The following is a 19,339-nucleotide window of genomic DNA, read 5'->3' as shown; positions in this document are numbered from 1 at the left end:
ATACCCCGTGGGGAAAAAAACAAACTTGGAAGTGGGGTGGGGGGGACGCTCGAGGCCATCTAGTCCATCCCCCTTCCTGGGTGCAAGAACTCGGACCGAAGCCCTGTTGTTAAGGTTGGTCGCAGAACCGGTTAGGTATTTAGCGGGATTCTTTGGTATTTCTTGGCCAGCTGTTGAATGCTTCCCGAAGACTTTAGATAGGCAGATGTTGTATAAATAACGTTAACAGGCAGTCCTCGATTTACGACCGTTTGTTTAGTTTAGTTTAGTTTTAGTTTATTAATATTTCTATACCGCCTTTCTCCGCAAGGACTCAGGGCGGTGAACAGGGCAAGAATAAAAATACAAAATTACAAAATTTAGTGATTGAAGTTGCAACGGCACTGAAATAAAACAACTTAGGAACGTTTTTCACGCTTAACGACCGTTGCTGCGGGACACGCGATCCGCTTTTGCCACCTATTGACAAGCAAAGTCAAGGGGGGGGGAAGCCAGATTCCATTTAACATCCATGCGACTGACTTAAGACAACTGCGGCGATTCACTTCGCAGCTGTGGCAAGACAGGTCGTAAAATGGGGCAGACCTCACTTAACAACCCTCTCACTTAATGGCAGAAATGAGACTACCTGTAATATTAACCTGGTCACCAAAATCTCAGCTGTTCCAAGTCAAGCTGCCTTTTGCAATTGACAGATGGAGAATTTTGACAGGGCCGATGACACTCAAATGATGCTCCAGATGTTTTGGTTTTGCATGCAAGGAGCCTGTGAATGTTTGTACTACCTTTGCTTTATTTTGCCGCAGTTGTTCTATTTTTGTTGATAGGTCTTTATATTCCCCCCCTCCCCCCGAGTTCTTTCTCTTCTTCAGGTACTGCCACCTCCAGTATCCAGACCTTTTTTTTTGTCTTTCTTACCTTCATTTCTGGAGTGTTATGTGTTAGATAAGATAAGATAATCTTTATTGTCATTTTTTACTGTGGGGACAATGGCACACATCAAAAATGAAATTAGTTGCCCGCTCTCAAAATGAAACACATACATGACAGACATCTAAAACATACTACATACAACATATGTATAGACCCACACCCATATATATATATATATATATATATATATATATATATGTATGTATGTATGTGTATGTGTATATACATACATACTGTCCATCCTGAATATATAACGGAAGGCGGAAGCTTGAGAGTTCAGAAGGTTAATGCTGTATGGAACGAAACTATGGCTGAATCTGGATGTTCTGCTACTGGATACCACGAAGCCCCCTCCTCCCAGAAAGGAACAAGGAAAAAAGGTTGTGAAGAGGATGAGTCGTGTCCCAGATAATCTTACGGACCCTGTTCAAACAACGCTTCTGTGCTATGTCCTGGATGGGAGGGAGGGAACTGCCAATGATCTTTTCGGCCGTCCTCACCACTCTGTGTTTGAATCTGCCTCTTTCAATTCTAATCTCCCAGAGTACTTTACTATGATTTTCTCTATGTTAGGGTTACTCCCCCCCCCAAAGTTCTCGCTTGCAGGCAAATGATATTTCTTGCAGAGCTTCCAATGCGCCATGGTTGCTACCCTACTTTGTCGTGTCTCAGTCTGGTTGATCTTCTTGCAGCAGCTTGCCAGGTGATCCACTGCCCACTTCAAGCTTCTTTGCATAGGTGGCACTTAAACCGTCTTGTTTCTGGCTTCGTATGAGTTTGTTCTCAAGGACTAAATGCCGTTTTTTTTGGCTAAAACTGTTGTAAAACGTGGTCGCGTGGCTGAGCTCACACCAGCTGCTGAGCACCCAAAATACATCTCTGGCCATTGGAATTTCAAAAACTGGATCCTAAGTACAGGTAGTCCTCAACGACCACAATTGAACGTTTCTGTGGCTAAGGCAGACATTTGTTCAGGGAATTTTGCCCCGTTTTGCAACCTTCTCTTTCCATAGTTGTAAAGTGAAATCACCGCACTTGTTAAAATGGTCATGTGGTTGTTAAGCGAATCCGGCTTTGCCATTGATGTCGCTTGTTGGAACGTCACGAAAGGTGATCGCATGACCTCCGGTCCTCCGTATGAAACAGTTGCCAAGCATCTGAATTTTGATCGCGTGGGGATGCTGCAACGGTCACAAGTGTGGAAAAAAAAATCAAGTCATAAATCACTTTTTTCAATGCCGTAACTTTGAACGGCCACAAAACGAAATGTTGTAAGTCGACTACATATACCTTTTTTTGGGGGGGGGGTCCTAATCAGTCAGAAGTTTGGGGCTACTTGTAGTGACCCAATTAGCTTATCATGCGAAGAAGTCCTGATGTGGTTGGCTTGGTTTTGCTGCGACACATATTTTTTTTCCTGGAGAACTTGAGAGTTTTTCTCCAACCTGTACGGAGAATGATAGGTTAGAGAAGGCTGATTAATCTTCCTTCTTGTTATAAAGCATCATCTCTGAATTATTTCATTTTTGTTCCCTTCCAGGTAGCCGTGAAGAGCTGGTGGAACGGTTACAAACATACACGCTTCAGGTGAAGCCTTATTTCTTGGATCACAAAAAAAGCAACAGTTTATTATTATTATTATTTTACTGTAATTGGCTGGCAGGTCACTTGATCTTGATTCTATCCCTTTGTTAGTGCTAGGCTGCATTAACAGAGGGATAGAATCAAGATCAAGTGAAGTACTAATACCACTTTACAATGCTTTGGTAAGGCCACACCTGGAATACTGCATCCAGTTTTGGTCACCACGATGTAAAAAAGATGTCGAGACTCTAGAAAGGGTACAGAGAAGAGCAACAAAGATGATTGGGGGACTGGTGGCTAAAACATATAGGGAACGGTTGCTGGAATTGGGTATGTGTAGTTTAACGAAGAGAAGAGTGAGGGGTGACATGATAGCAGTGCTCCAGTATCTCAGGGGCTGCCCCAAAGAAGAGGGAGTCAAGCTATTCTCCAAAGCACCTGAAAGCAGGACAAGAAGCAACGGATGGAAACTAGTCAAGGAGAGAAGCAGCCTAGAACTAAGGAGAAACTTCCTGACAGTGAGAACAATTAACCAGTGGAACAACCTGCCTCCAGAAGCGGTGAAGGCTCCAACACTGGAAGTTTTTAAGAAGACACTGGACAGCCATTTGTCTGAAATGGTATAGGTTTTCCTGCCTGAGCAGGGGGTTGGACTAGATGACCTCCAAGGTCCCTTCCAACTTATTGTTATTATTTTTGTTGTTGTTGTTGTTGTTGTTGTTGTTATTATTATTATTATTATTATGGAAGGCCGAATCACCGGGGAATCTGAGTATAGGCAGATAGAGTCTATAAACTAGGATTATATTAATGTAATCCACTCACTTCAAGAAGAAAGTGGAATTTCAGGTGCTAAGAAAGCAACATTTTGGTAAAGGAACATCTAGAAAAGCTGTATGTTATGTTAGGTGGTTGTTACAAACACTCTTCGAGCAAATAAGAGCAAATTCAAGCAGAGTAGGAACTTTTTAGGTTTGAAATTAGATTTTTACATGCTGAACATTTGAAACGTATGGGCCTTGTCTCAGCAGCCCTCTTTCCAAATGGTATCTTCCAGATGTGCTTTGAGAAACATCTGGGCTGCCCCAGATTGGAAAAGACTTGGCATCTATGGGGTTAAACTCTTAACATTTCCCTATATGGCACCCCAAACCATCTGACATCCTGGACCAGTGTTTCTCAATGCTTGGCTGCTTGAACACTATCCTAAACCAGAGGTAGGCAACCTTGGCTGTTTTAGGACTCGTGGACTTCAACTCCCAGAATTCCTCAGCCAGCCTGGCTCAGCATGGAAACTTCTCTCTTTCCCCTCAGCGTGGCTGGCTCAGGAATTCTGGGAGTTGAAGTCATAAAAGAGCCAAGGTTGCCTACCCCTGCCCTAAACCTATATGCAGCTGTGCGCATAGGTCATATTGGATCCGTGATCCGTTTGATCAGTCTACGATGCCTTGAGTGCAGAAAATGGATTAAGGTTCAGCATCAATGTTCAGCATCGTCTGTGGCAAGCGGAGGAGGCAAAGTGATGGGAAGCCCGGCCATCCTGGCGGAGCCGCCCATACTTCCCACAAAATAAGACCGGGTCTTATGTTAATTTTTGATCCAAAAGATCCATTGGGGCAGGGGTGGGCAACCATGGCTCTTTTGTGACTCGTGGACTTCAACTCCCAGAATTCCTGAGCCAGCCACGCTGAGGGGAAAGGGAGAGGTTTCCATGCTGAGCCAGGCTGGCTGAGGAATTCTGGGAGTTGAAGTCCACGAGTCCTAAAACAGCCAAGGTTGCCTACCCCTGTAACCTAGATCATCACTTCTGCTAGAGAGAAATATTGCAGGTTTCAAGTTGAGAAGGGCAATTAGCTGATTTATTCCCTCCCATATTTTTTCTTTTTCTTTTTTAAAAAAAAAACAGACTGGGATTCTACTTACCAGGCCTGTTCTGAGAGGAGATGATGGAGACAGCTCAGCCCCCCCTCCCTTGCCAGGACAGGTAAGTCCTTTGCGGGGAGCGAAGATGGAAAATTGTATAAATAATCCTCGATTTATGACCAAAATTGACACCCCACCCCCAAGTTTCCAGGGCTGTTTTTAAGAGAGTTTAGCCCATTTTATCACTTTTTTTGCCACAATTAGGCTCAGCTAATCTCAATGTACATATGCTGTACTTTGACAATAAAGGTTTATTATTATTATTATTATTATTATTATTATTATTATTATTATTATTATTATTATTATTATTATTTAAATGACTCCCTGCAGTTGTTAAATCTGGCTTCCCCCACTGAATTCACTTGTCAGAAGCAAAGCTGGGAAGATTGCACACGGGGGATGACGTGACCACCGTGTTACATACATGTCAGTTGCCCAACGCCCAAATTTTGAGACTGTGAGGATGCTCCAGGGGTTGTAAATGTGAGGAACAGTCGTAAGTCCCTTTTTCCCAGACTACGCTTGTAACTTCCAACCGTCAGTAAACGAAACGTAAATCGAGGACTATCGTGTTTCCTCGGAAATAAAACCCAACTGGAAAAATAAGCCCTAGCATGATTTTTCAGGACCCACCCCCAAAATAAGTCCCAGTTAAGATCGTCAGCCAGACGGACGCATTTAGTACCGTATTTCCCTGAATATAAGCCCTAACCAGAAAATAAGCCTTAATGCGTCTTTTGGAGCAAAAATTAATTTAAGATCCGGTCTTCTTTTTGGGAAAACGTGGTAGCTCTGTAGCGCGGTATTTTTTTCTGCACGTTGAGTCTTCATTTATTTGTTTGAGAAAAATTGGGTGTCAGGGCTACACAGAATATCTGCGAGGCTTAATTGTTCAGGTAATCCTCAACTTATGACCACATCTGGGACCATGTCTGTTGTTAAGCAAGGCTGAATTTTACAACCTATTTTTGCCACGGTGATTAAGCCAATCACGGTGGTCGTGAAACGAACCACGCCGTCATTAAGCAAACCTTGATCACGCGACAGTGGGGTTGCTGGCGGTGACCGTAACTGCAAGGACCAAGTTATAAGTTCCTTTTTTCCCCCCGATTTTGAACGGTAACTAACTAAATGATTGTAACGGCCACTTTTAAGGCTCGTGCACTTCAGTTCCCAGAATTCCTCAATCCGCATGGAGCTAGAAGTCTCTAAACATGGCAACTCTTGTGGACTTCAACTCCCAGAGTTCTGGGAGTTGAAGTCCACAAGTCTTAAAGTGGCCAGGTTCGGACCCCCACCCCCCACCAGGCTCAAGGTTGACTCAGCCTTCCATCCTTCCGAGGTAGGTAAAATGAGTACCCAGATTGTTGGAGGGGCAATAATTGTAAGCCGCCCTGAGTCTTCGGAGAAGGGCGGGATATAAATGGGATTCGGGTTTTTCCCCGCGTAGAACTAAAGGTGTAGGGGCGACGTTTCGACGGAATCCCATCCGTCATCATCAGGCTGGAGGCTTCTGCTTCCTTCTTCTTCTGTTTTCTGAAACCTCAGAAAACATATATATATATATATATATATATATATATATATATATATATATATATATATATATGTATATATATATATATATATATATATATATATATATATATATATATATATATATATATATATATGGATCCTTGGTTTTTCGGGTTTTTCCCCGCGTAGAACTAAAGGTGTGGGCGCAACGTTTCGACGGAGTCCCATCCGTCATCATCAGGCTTTAGCTTCCTTCTTCTGGGAGAAGCATGTGGCTGTTAGTTCCTCTTTTTTAAACTGCCAGAGGGGGTGTGTTCTGTGGAGGTGTGCTCTGATTGGGTAGGGGACCAAGTGTGTTCTGATTGGGTGGGAGTGTGTTTTGAATGGTGGGTGTGTTCTGATTGGGTGGGGGGGTGTTCTGAGTGGATGGGCTGGTCTCAGCTGCCAGCTCCAGAACTGAGCTGGTGAGTTGTGCTGCTTTTGTTCGGCTTCGTGTTTGTGGTGGTGCCATGTTTTTATAGTGGGTGTCAGTTTGCTTATTGTGTGGTTTGGAGGGGTTTAAAGTGGCTGATGTTGCAGCTGTAGTTAGGTTTCTGTTTTGTGGTTGTGTGTCTTTATCGTTGTGGGTTCGGATTTGCTTTTTGAATGGTTGTGTGGTGGTGATGTCATGTGATGTTATCATGAGTTTGGGTCTGGTATTCTTGGTGGTTGGGCCTCGTCTGTCAATCAAGGCGGGTTTCCAAATGGCTGGTAGATGAGAGGTATCATCTCGTGTATTCATGCTGTGGGGGCGTTTTTCTATCTCAATGGCTTCTCTGATTATTCTGTTGTTAAAATGTTCAATTTTGGCGATAGTTTTGGTTTTTTTAAAATCAATTTCATGTCCCGTGGCTTCAAAGTGTTGGACCAGGGATGAAGTTTGTTCTCCCTTTCTGAGTGAGTTTTTGTGCTCTTCAATGCGTGCACTTATTCTTCTGTTGGTCTGTCCGATGTATGTGGTGGGGCAGCTGGTGCATGGGATTTCGTATACTCCTTGGTTTTCTAACCCAATTATGTCCTTGGGGTTTCTTAGGATGGTGGATATTTTTCTGTCTGTGTAGAATGCTGTTTTGATGTTGTGTTTTTGGAGGACCTTGCTGATTCTGTCTGTGGTCCCTTTTAAGTATGGGAGGAGGGCTTTGCCATTTTCTTGTTCTCTGTCTTGGGTTTTTGTGGGTGTCTCTCTTCGGATTAAGTTGGTAATCGTGTTTCTTTGGAATCCATTGGCTGTTAGTACATTAGTGAGAGTGTGTAGTTCGGTTTTTAGGTGTTGTTCGTCAGCTAGGTGTTTTGTTCTGGAGATGAGTGTCTTGGCTACGGAGTTGATCTGTGCTGGGTGGTGGTGTGAGAGTGCGTTCAGATAGCGGTTTGTGTGTGTTTTTTTATGGTAGATAGTGTGTCCTAGGGAGCCGTTGGATTTCTTGTAGACTAAGACATCAAGGAAGGGAAGTTGATTGTTAGCTTCTGTTTCCATGGTGAATTGTATTTTGGGGTGTAGGCTATTGAGGTGTATGAGGAAGTCATCCAGTTTTTCTTTGCCGTGTGGCCAGATTACGAAGGTGTCATCTACGTATCTGAGCCAGAGTTTGGGTTTGTGGTTGGATTTTTCTAGAGCGAGGGAAAAATCCAACCACAAACCCAAACTCTGGCTCAGATACGTAGATGACACCTTCGTAATCTGGCCACACGGCAAAGAAAAACTGGATGACTTCCTCATACACCTCAATAGCCTACACCCCAAAATACAATTCACCATGGAAACAGAAGCTAACAATCAACTTCCCTTCCTTGATGTCTTAGTCTACAAGAAATCCAACGGCTCCCTAGGACACACTATCTACCATAAAAACAACACACACAAACCGCTATCTGAACGCACTCTCACACCACCACCCAGCACAGATCAACTCCGTAGCCAAGACACTCATCTCCAGAACAAAACACCTAGCTGACGAACAACACCTAAAAACCGAACTACACACTCTCACTAATGTACTAACAGCCAATGGATTCCAAAGAAACACGATTACCAACTTAATCCGAAGAGAGACACCCACAAAAACCCAAGACAGAGAACAAGAAAATGGCAAAGCCCTCCTCCCATACTTAAAAGGGACCACAGACAGAATCAGCAAGGTCCTCCAAAAACACAACATCAAAACAGCATTCTACACAGACAGAAAAATATCCACCATCCTAAGAAACCCCAAGGACATAATTGGGTTAGAAAACCAAGGAGTATACGAAATCCCATGCACCAGCTGCCCCACCACATACATCGGACAGACCAACAGAAGAATAAGTGCACGCATTGAAGAGCACAAAAACTCACTCAGAAAGGGAGAACAAACTTCATCCCTGGTCCAACACTTTGAAGCCACGGGACATGAAATTGATTTTAAAAAAACCAAAACTATCGCCAAAATTGAACATTTTAACAACAGAATAATCAGAGAAGCCATTGAGATAGAAAAACGCCCCCACAGCATGAATAAACGAGATGATACCTCTCGTCTACCAGCCATTTGGAAACCCGCCTTGATTGACAGACGAGGCCCAACCACCAAGAATGATACCAGACCCAAACTCATGATAACATCACATGACATCACCACCACACAACCATTCAAAAAGCAAATCCGAACCCACAACGATAAAGACACACAACCACAAAACAGAAACCTAACTACAGCTGCAACATCAGCCACTTTAAACCCCTCCAAACCACACAATAAGCAAACTGACACCCACTATAAAAACATGGCACCACCACAAACACGAAGCCAAACAAAAGCAGCACAACTCACCAGCTCAGTTCTGGAGCTGGCAGCTGAGACCAGCCCATCCACTCAGAACACCCCCCCACCCAATCAGAACACACCCACCATTCAAAACACACTCCCACCCAATCAGAACACACTTGGTCCCCTACCCAATCAGAGCACACCTCCACAGAACACACCCCCTCTGGCAGTTTAAAAAAGAGGAACTAACAGCCACATGCTTCTCCCAGAAGAAGGAAGCTAAAGCCTGATGATGACGGATGGGACTCCGTCGAAACGTTGCGCCCACACCTTTAGTTCTACGCGGGGAAAAACCCGAAAAACCAAGGATCCACATACAGGCACCCGCGAAAACCTCAGAAAACAAATATATATATATATATATATATATATATATATATATATATATATATATATATATATATATATATATATATATATATATATATATATATATATATATATATATATATATTCGTGAGTAACGCTTTTCTCTCTTCATTCAGGTCCCAGGCATTCCTTTGCCCCCACCTCCAATGGGCATGCCCCCCATGCAGCCTCCCCCTCCCCCTCCTCCTGGCATGGGCCTCAACTTCCCCATGGGTGTGGGACCCCCTCCACCACCCCCCACCTTGGGTGGGCCTCTCCGCATGCAGGCGGTGGTGGATCCTTCCTCGTTGCCCGAAGAGGAGCGGCTGAAGCTGGCTCAGCAGCAGGCCGCCATGTTGATCCAACAGGAAGAGAGAGGCAAGCAGGTAACAACACGCTTTGCTTTAGAGGTGCACAGGTGTGTTTGTGTGTGTGTCCCCCCCCCCCGCCCCGTGTATGCGGGCAACAGCTCATCAGCAGCCTTCCCTAATTCGGTGTCCTACAGTTTTCTTCCACCCTGGCTCTTACAATCTGTCAGGCCCCAAAACCCGAAAAAAATGACACAGTGTTTTGTTTTTGTTTTTCCAAGCTGAGTTTTTTTTATTGTTTCCACACCTGTGGAGAGAATCTTGCCTCTGCATCTGTATTAGACTCCCTGAATGGTTAGGGAGGAGCTGTCTTCACCCTCTATCTCTCACGCAAAATATCTGGACTGAGTGGCCTCTTATTCTGTCAGGTGCGAAAGACCAAGAATTTACTCTTGTCAGAATTGGTGTAGTTAGGCTCTCCTCCTTTTTGGGGGGGGTGTGGGGGGTGGGGTTGGACTAGATGACCTACAAGGTCCCTCCCGACTCCTGTTATTCTATTCTACTCAACTAGTGGACGGTACTGTTTGGGCTCTCGAAACAGGTCAGCGGAATTCAAGAGAAGTTGGACGTGGTCCGTTTTGGGGCTACGTAGGGATGCTAGGCTGAGTCCTCTTTTGACCCCCCCCCCAAGCTTTTGACACTCCTCTTAACAATCTGGAATGTGTCCCTTCCCACCTGGGAAGTCCAGCCTGCCACATTCTGTCGCATAATCCCCAGCTTGCCTCGGTGCGCCTGGGATTTCCTTGGCGCTGAAGTCCTGGAGGAGCAGGAGAAAGACAAGGCGGTCCGCGTGGTCTTTGGTGCTCTCTGAGCTTGGTTGGTTCCCTTGCAGATCCGGTTTGGCAACGAAACGCCCGCAAGAAAAACCGCCAAGCACAGAGAGTGCCAAGGACCCCAAAGTGGGAACTCGTGACTGGACGGTGGGGAATGGAAGGATTTATACTCCTTGCAGACGGCTGGTCATTTGCCTTCTTTCAGAGAGTCGTTGAGGCCACTTGGAAATTTATTTGTGTCCTCAGTGGTGCAAGTGGGCATGGAGCCTTCTTGGAACTATTGAAAGGACCATGTTGTAGACCGGAGAGAGATGATGAGAGCTCCCCACCCATTTGCACTGTGCAGATAAACCTCCCAACGACGCTCGACGACTCTCTGACAGAAGGGCAAACGACCAGCCGTCTGCAAGGAACAGAAATCCTTCCGTTTCCCCACCATCCAGTCAGAGCGGAGGAAGCTTCCTGGATGAGAAGCAAAAGGTCTTCAAAGAGAAACAAGACAGTCCAGTTGCCTCCTGAAAAAAGGAAAGAAAAAAAAAGCAACTTTGGGACACCTGGAGGACAGAGAACCTCCGTAGACATCTTTCCAGCCATACTTAAGTGGTGGGTCAAAAGCTGGATGGAAAAGTTGTGCAGTGCTGAACCAGGCATGACTCTCCTCTCTTTTTCTCACCCCCTTCCCCCCCGTCCCCCCACCGTAGGCTGCTGTCCTAATGGAGCAAGCGCGCCACCAGGAGATGCCAAAGCTGGCCTCTTCGGTACCTCGGACAGTTCCTGATCTGGGCCCAAGACCTCAAGGCCTCCCCAGACGTAAGTCCTTTTTTGAGACAGGACAGGAGGCTCAGATTCTTTGCCTTAGGAAAAGCAGTTTTTGGAGATAGGTGGTGTGTGTGTGTGTATACACCCCCCACCCCCCACACCCCAGTTGTTCCAAAACAATTCAAGACCAAGAAGGGACTGGGGATCCTTAGTGCTCTCTGAGCTTGATTGTTTTCTTGCAGACGTTTCGTGACCCAACTAGTTAACAAGCTCAGTGCTGGAAGGGAGTGGGGTTTGGGGAAAGGAGAAAAAGGACTGGGGGGATGTCCTTGGGGCTCTCTGATCTTGGCTGTTTTCTTGCTGACGTTTCATGACCCAGCTAGGGAACATCATCAGTGCTGGAGGGGAGCGGGGTTTTCACGATTTATATAAGAGTGGCAGGGACACGGTGGCTCAGTGGGTTAGGACGCTGAGCTTGTCGATCAGAAGGTTGGCAGTTTGGCGGGTCGAATCCCGAGTGCCGCCTAACAGAGTTGGGTGCCTGTTACTCGTCCCAGCTTCTGCCAACCTAGCAGTTTGAAAGCACGTCAAAATGCAAGTAGAAAAATAGGGACCGCTACGGTGAGAAGGTAACAGCATTCCTTGCGCCTTTGGCATCCAGTCGTGCCGGCCACGTGACCACGGAGACGTCCTCGGACAAGCGCTGGCTCTTCGGCTTTGAAAGGGAGATGAGCACCGGCCCCTAGAGTCGGAAACGACTAGCACGCATGTGCGGGGGAACCTTTACCTTTACCTTATACGAGTGGCTTGCCGTGTCACAGCGTGGGCGGGTTTCTTCTTGGTGATTCCTTGATTAGGTTGTTGCTTCAGAGTTGAGAGCAAATTCCAGTCCCTTCTAGCACTGATGATATTGCCTGCTTTGTCTCTGAAGCAAGGAAATGACCGGAGTGCTATTGCTTCAGCTAATTTTGAGTCTGGCTTTCCTTCTTCTAGTAAGCCCTGCTTCCAGCTCCCCCATCGGAACAGGGAGCTCAAGACCCCGTGGCCCCCCACCTCCTCCTGGAGAAGACGGTCGGGAGGTAAGTCCATTTATAGCCAGAGGTGACCAATGGAGGGGAAAGAAATTAGTTCGTTTGTTCATTCATTCATTCATGCATACATTCATTCAGTTTGTAGGAGGATAAATGGAGCTATCTGTAGATAAGGGAGGAAGGGGGGGGGAGAAACAGCCAGGTGTTGATAACCTCAGCTCTGAGTGGGAATGGGATTCAATGTTGATGTTCCAACAATCAGGCCTGGACTGACTCAAGTTTCAAATTTGGTTTTATTGGGTTAATTGTTATGTATTTATTACATTTATTGTTTAATTCTTTTTTACATTTTGTATTTGATGTTTTTAACTTTTTTATTGTTGTGAGCCGCCCTGAGTCCTTAGGGAGAAGGGCGGCATATAAATTTAATCAATTCAATTCAATTATTCGGAAACTGCCTAAGAATTTTGTCTGCCATTTAAGTTCAAGGAAAGATAAGATAAGATAAGAAGATGATAAGACTGTGGTGGCGAACCTGTGGCACGCGTGCCACACAGGTGGCACGCAGAGCCCTCTCTGTGGGCACGCACGCCGTCGCCCCGCTCCTAAGTCTTCAGCTACATTTTATAAAGCCTTTTTGCTTTAGGCCTCCGCTGCTGTGTGGTCAAAAAGAGAGAAAAGTTTCAATCAATCAATTTCAGCTTCTCGCGGGGGGGGGGAACGATCTCGCAAAGTTGGAATTGATTGATTGAACTTTTTAGTCCCACCCAGTCTGCCGTTACCACCTCAGCCACGCCCACCCAATGGGCCACACCCACCCAACTGGCTACGCCCACCCAATGGGCCACACCCACCCGGCACCCGACAATAGATAAGAGGGTTTTGATTTGCAGTTTGGGTACTCTTAAAAGGTTCGCCATCGCTGAGATAAGATAACCTTTATTGTCGTTTTTTTACTGTGGGGCACACTGGCACACGTGAAAAATGAAATCCCGTTGCCTGCTCTCAAAAGTGTACACGCACACAACACGCATGGAGACGTACTATATACCTACGTACGTACCTACGTATCAATGCGAATCACCGTCCATCGTGAACACACAGCGGAAAGAGGAAGCTTGAGAGAATTCACAAGGTTGATACTGCATGGCAGAAGTCCCCAACCTTTTGGCCACCACCAGAGACCGGTTCCGTGGAGAGAGGTTTTTCCGTGGACTGGGAGGAGGTGTGGTTTTGTGTACTGCCTGCATCCCACGGATGGGGCTTTGCCTGTTTGTGCGGACCGGTTGATGGTGTGCCACGGACCAGTACCGGTCCACAGCCCCGGGATGTTGGAGACCCCTGCTGCACGGAACACGTTGTGCGTCGAATCTGGTGTGCTCTTGTACCACGTGCGCCTGGAAGCTGGCCCGTGGCTCACTGGGAATTTACCTGCGTGGTAAAATTCTTTGTGTCCTCTTGCCCACAGGGTTCTTAAGTCTTGATTCATCGCAAAGTTTGCCCACCCCATCGTCTGAAAGCTCTTTTCTCCTCGCCCGCTGCTTTCCTAAAAGAAAATTATAGCCAAAGCTGAACTGTTTTGCACGCATCAAATGCGCGGACCGATTCTAATCCTTGTTGAGTGTTGATTTTTGACCCTTCCAGATCGACGACTCCGGGGTGGGCCCCAAAATCCCTCAAGCCTTGGAAAAGATCCTTCAGCTTAAGGAGATCCGTCAGGAAGAGCTGACCGCTGTACCCGGCGCCACAGGTAAAAGATCAGACGTAGGGTTCCTGGGGACACCCATCCCCGCTCTAGAGAGAGATGGGTTACGGAATGACGTCGCTGGAGCCGGACTTGGAATCTTTTCTTTTTTTTTAAAAAAAAAAAGGTTCCTAGGCCTCATGGTAACCGTGAAAATAAATGGATTGGCCGGGTTAATGTCACGCCCAGAGATTAAAGTCAGCCCATAGAATGGCGCCTGGAATTGCTTCTGATTAGGTTTTTTTCTGTGGTTCTTTGCCCGTAAACAGAATCTTTCCAGTCGAAAGCAATTAGCTGCATAGCTACGAGTAGTCCTTGAATTATGACCACAGTTGAGCCCAAAATTTCTGTCGCTAAGCGAGACCGGTGAATTTCAGCCCATTTTAACGACTTGCCACAATTGTTAAATGAATCATGGTTGAGTTAGTAACACAGTTATTTTTAAGTGAGTCTGGCTTTCCCCATGGACTTTGCTTGTCAGAAGGAGGTCACAAAAGGGGATCACACGACCCCGGGACTCCCCAACCGTCGTAATTATGATCCCGTTGCCCCAGCATCTGAATGTTGATCACATGACCCTGGGGATGCTGCGAAGGCCGTAAGAGTGAAAAACGGCCGTAAGTCCCTTTTTCCAGTGCCGTCGTAGCTCTGAACAGTCACTAAATGAACTCCTGTAAGCTGAGGACCCCCTGTATAGATGTGAATTTCTAAAGAGGGTCCATCCTGGCTTTTCACATTCCACCTTTGCTACCTTCCTTGTTAGCTGGCTGTTGCAGAACACAGGTAGTCCTCGATTTACGGCCACAATTGAGCCCAACATTGCTGTCGCTAAGTGAGACATTGGAGTTTTGTCCCCATTTTACTTTGGTTGTCTCGGTTGATAATAAGTGAATCGCTGCAGTTGATAAAGTTAGTGGCACGGCCGTTAAGCGAATCTGGCTTTTCCCCATTGACTTAGAGCAGGGGTCTTCAAACTTGGCCCTTTTATGACTTGTGGACTTCAACTCCCAGAATTCCTCAGCCAGGCATGCTGGCTGAGGAATTCTGGGAGCTGAAGTCCACAAGTCATAAAAGGGCCAAGTTTGGAGACCCCTGACTTAGAGGATCATGTGACACGCACACAGCCCGGTCACTGCGACCGTCATCAGTATGAATCGGCTGCCAAGCATCCGAATTTTGATCGCGTGACCATGGGGATGCCGCAACGGCCGTAAGTGTGAAAAAACGGCCATACGTCCCTTTTTCCCCCCAATGCCGTCGTAACTTTCCACGGTCGCTAAATGAACGGTTGTAAGTTGAGGACTGCCTGCAGTGGCAAACGGGGTGCATTAGACCAGCATTCCCCAGCCAGGAGACCATACAGATACGCTGGGCGTTATGCAAGTGCTCCCACCCTACAAAATTCAGGAATTTCCCTCCCTCCCCATCTGGAAAGCGTCCCAAGTTTGGGAAAGATGGTCGAGCTTGCAAGTTTATAATCTTCCCCGGGGGGGGTGTTTCCTCCCATTTTTTTCCCTCCCCCACCCCCAAATCGTGCCCTCTTTGCAGACGATGACATGGAGACCGACTTGAGGGTGCTGGCTGGCATGTCTGCCTCGGATGCCGAAGACGACACTTCGGCCATGTCCAAGAAAGAGGTGAGGAGACATCGGGCCGAGTCGGCGAGAACTTGGGAGAGGCCGTAGCTGTGAGATCGGGTTGCTTCCTTTTGCAGGAAAAACATCTGGCAGGAGACACCTTGGTGATCACGAAAGGCGGTGGGGAGGAGGAGGAGGATAGAGTCGAAAGGGACCTTGGAGGTCTTCTAGACCAACCCCCTGCTCAAGCAGGAAAGCCTGTAGCAGTGATGGTGAACCTTTTAGAGGCAGAGTGCCCCAAAACCTCTCCGCCCGCCCGCAGGGCCACCCACCGCCTCCACCGCCCGCCGCAGCGGATCGCTCATCTGGGAGAAATTCTGGGAATCTCTTCCGAACAGCTGGGATGTTTTTCTGGAAAGCTACCCGGTGCCACCGACTGATGTCCGTGTGTCCCTTTCTCGGTTCCCCTGAACAGAAAAACCGCAAGCGACGCAACCGGAAGAAAAAAAAGAAGCAAACCGCCTCTTCCAAAAGCAACCAGGTTTCCCCGGCTGCCAAAGGACAAGGGGAAGAATCGGGCAGCGACGCGGCCGTGGAAATCGAGTACGTCACCGAGGAGCCGGAGATCTACGATCCCAATTTCATCTTCTTCAAAAGGATCTTTGAGGCGTTTAAGGTAGGGCCAGATCTGGGAATCCCGATCGGGGCACCGATGCGAAATCGGGACTTTTCGCATTTTAAGAATGTCTCCCCGGTACTTTCCAAGGCACCTGGAATGGTCCCACCACAGCTGCACCAGAGGTTGTGAGATAGTCGGCTGCCTTGGCCATCGAATGATAACATCTGTCCCGTTGCAATTCTATGTGGCTCCCTGTTACGGTGAATTTATCCTGGGTTTTATCTTAGTTTAATACATTGTCTCCATTATTGTATTGTAATAATAATAATAATAAGTTGGAAGGGACCTTGGAGGTCATCTAGTCCAGACATGTCAAACACAAGGCCCGGGGGCCGGATCCGGCCCGCAAAGTGGTTTCACGCGGCCCGCGAAGCCATCCTGGAAACAGTGAGGGAACGGCCCCCACTGCCTTTGCCCTGGCCCAGAGACCCTCCTCCTGCCAGAGAACCTCAGATCTGTCCCACTCCTGCCCAGGCCCCCATAGGCACCCTTGATGCGAACGATGTAGAGCTGGCCACGCCCACCCAGTAGGCCATACACACTTTAGCCACACCCACCCAGTAGGCCACACCCACCCTGGCCATACCCACCCAGCCCCTTGAAGGCAACCGCAATGCTGATGCGGCCCTCAATGAAATTGAGTTTGACACCCCTGATCTAGTCCAACTCCCCGCTCAGGCAGGAAACCCTATACCATTTCAGGCATGTGTGTGTGTGCGTATGTGTGTGTATATATATATGTGTGTGTATGTGTATAGCTATATGTATGTGTATAGATATGTGTGTATGTATATGTGTGTGTGTATGGGTATAGGTATATGCATGTATATGTGTGTGTGGGTATAGATACATGTTTGTGTGTATGTACATATTTATAGATATATGTGTATAAATATATGTGTATGTGTATATGCATATGCATATAGTATGTATGTGTATATATACACACACATACACACATGCACATATCTACACACACACACACACACACGTACACACAATACAATAATGGAGAGAATATATAAAACTAAGATAAAACCCAGAATAAATTCACCATAAAAGGGAGCCACAGACTTACAAGGGGACAGATGTTATCGTTCGATAGCTAATGTATATGTACATGTATGTACTTGCTGATGCTTTAGTAAACTAAAACTGTACAGGTAGTCCTCGACTTAACGACCACAGTTGACCCCAGAGTTCACATCACTAAGCGAGACATTTGTTAAGTGAGTTTTGCCCCTTGCTTGCCACTGTTGGATCGCTGCAGATGTTAAGCTAGCCCCACGGTCATTAAGCGAATCCGGCTTTCCCCATTGTCGGAAGGTCGCGAAAGGGGATCACGTGACACCCCCCCTTGGACGTGGCGACCGTCATAAATGGGAGTCAGTTTCCAAGCGTCTGAATTTTGAGCACAGGACCACGGGGGATGCTGCCACGGTCGCAAATGCGAAAACTGCTCATAAGTCACTTTTTCCCAGGGCTCTTGCAACTTCAAACGGACTCTAAAGGAACGGTTGCAAGTTGAGGACTGCCTGCCACTTGCTCTGCCTTCTGGGCAATAATCCCTCCCGGACTCTTGTCCTCCCTTCCTCCCTCACAGCTGACCGACGACGTTAAGAAGGACAAGGAAAAGGAGCCAGAGAAAGCAGACAAGCTGGCCGCTTCGGCTGTGCCAAAGAAGAAGGGATTTGAGGAAGAGCGGAAGGACAGTGACGACAGCTCTGACGATGAGCAGGTGAGAGTGTGTGTGCGTGTGTGTGTGTGTGTGTGTGTGTGTGTCGGGCTGATGGGAGAATGCCTTGTTCTCTTTAGCTTTCTGTTTGAAATGAAGTCTCTTGGTTTGGGGTTGTTAGAACAGAAGTGGAACCTCCAGCCGTAGGGGCAGTTCACCCCAGAGTAAAAGAAGTCTCTTGGTTTTGGGGTTGTTAGAACAGAAGTGGAACCTCCAGCCGTAGGGGCAGTTCACCCCAGATTTCAAGGGGACAGATGGCAAAAAAGGGACCTGTGTCAGCCCTTCTGATAAGCTTCCCCTATAAGATAACAGGGGGAAGTCGCTATGCAGATAAGAAACTTTCTCTCTCTCTCTCTCTCTCTCCCTCCCTCCCTCCCTCCCTCCCAAAAACAAATTCAGGAAAAGAAGCCGGAAGCTCCCAAATTGTCCAAGAAGAAACTGCGACGGATGAACCGTTTTACTGTGGCGGAGCTGAAGCAGGTGGGGGCTTTCATTTATTTTATGGATTCGTTGATTAGATTTTTCTCCCACCTTTTTATTTTCTAAGTAACTTGATGAACATACTTAATGCTCCTTCCTCCTCCTCCTCCTCTCCACAAACCCCATTCCCTTCTCACACTGATGATGTTACCTAGTTTGGGTCATGAAACGTCTGCAAGAAAACAACCCAGCTTACGGAGCAACTAGGACCCCATAGTCGTCCTCCTCCTCCTCCTCCTTTCATGGCTAAGGCGGGACTAGAACTCACCGTCTCCTGGTGATCGGCCCAAAGTCACCCAGCCAACTTTCATGTCTAAGTAAGACTAGAACTCGCCGTCTCCTGCTTTCTAGCCTGGATTGGGCTAAGAGAGAGAGCGGTCCAGAGTCAACCAGCTGACTTTCGTGGCTAAGGCGGGACTAGAACTCACCGTCTCCTGGTGATTGGCCCAAAGTCACCCAGCCGGCTTTGACGTCTAAGCTGGGACTAGAACTCGCCATCTCCCACTTTCTAGGGGAGACGTCTAGATTCTGTTTGCCCACTGGCGCCAGGCGCTCGGCAGGCTTCCGTGGGCGAGCTGAGACCTGGAGCCCAGCCTGTTTTCTGCTGGAGCGTGCCCAGTAAAACATGCCCAGTGTGGATGCCTGTTTGGGGGCCATTGGAAGGCAGCTGCCCGATCAGAAATTTGGAGAAAAGGAAGGCTCAGTTGTAAGTTGCCCAGAGTCATGTAGAACGTAGACTCGTGGGATTGGAAGGGACCTTAGAGGTCTTCTAGTCCAACCCCCTGCTCAGGCAGGAGACCCCATTCCCTTCCAGACGAGTGGCTGGCCAACCCCAACGGACACGACTTTAAAAAAATCACATTAAAGCTACGAAACTAAACAGGTGGAAGATTTGGCCCAAGGCTCAGACGCCACCGATGCTGCATCAACTCACCCCAGTGCAGAGGGGAGGGGAAAGCTTTCCCTGTTGAACTTCCGCCACTTGGTTGACGGGCCTAATCACGCTTGGCCAAATAAAATATCCAGTTCCATAAATAAATA

At 47.2% G+C, this 19,339-nt stretch overlaps 1 protein-coding gene across 2 annotated transcripts in view; it reads left to right on the top strand.

Annotated features, from left to right (window-relative positions):
• The window catches only part of SF3B2 (splicing factor 3b subunit 2), a 31,532-nt gene that overhangs the window by 339 nt on the left and 11,854 nt on the right, over positions 1 to 19,339 (top strand). Inside the window, exons 2-11 of one of the 2 annotated variants that reach the window (XM_083374442.1) lie at positions 2,474 to 2,520; positions 4,424 to 4,501; positions 9,290 to 9,538; positions 10,995 to 11,103; positions 12,046 to 12,131; positions 13,728 to 13,833; positions 15,376 to 15,464; positions 15,880 to 16,080; positions 17,687 to 17,821; positions 18,218 to 18,298. In XM_083374442.1, the coding sequence (XP_083230568.1) occupies positions 2,474 to 2,520; positions 4,424 to 4,501; positions 9,290 to 9,538; positions 10,995 to 11,103; positions 12,046 to 12,131; positions 13,728 to 13,833; positions 15,376 to 15,464; positions 15,880 to 16,080; positions 17,687 to 17,821; positions 18,218 to 18,298 (1,181 nt within the window). The remainder of the gene's footprint in view (positions 1 to 2,473; positions 2,521 to 4,423; positions 4,502 to 9,289; positions 9,539 to 10,994; positions 11,104 to 12,045; positions 12,132 to 13,727; positions 13,834 to 15,375; positions 15,465 to 15,879; positions 16,081 to 17,686; positions 17,822 to 18,217; positions 18,299 to 19,339) is intronic. The other variant, XM_083374443.1, reaches the window with a different exon arrangement.

This window comes from Vipera ursinii, assembly GCF_947247035.1.
Source record: "Vipera ursinii genome assembly, chromosome: 15".
Taxonomy (NCBI): domain Eukaryota; kingdom Metazoa; phylum Chordata; class Lepidosauria; order Squamata; family Viperidae; genus Vipera; species Vipera ursinii.
Note: the sequence above shows the minus strand (reverse complement) of the source record. Positions and strands in the feature narration are given on the sequence as shown.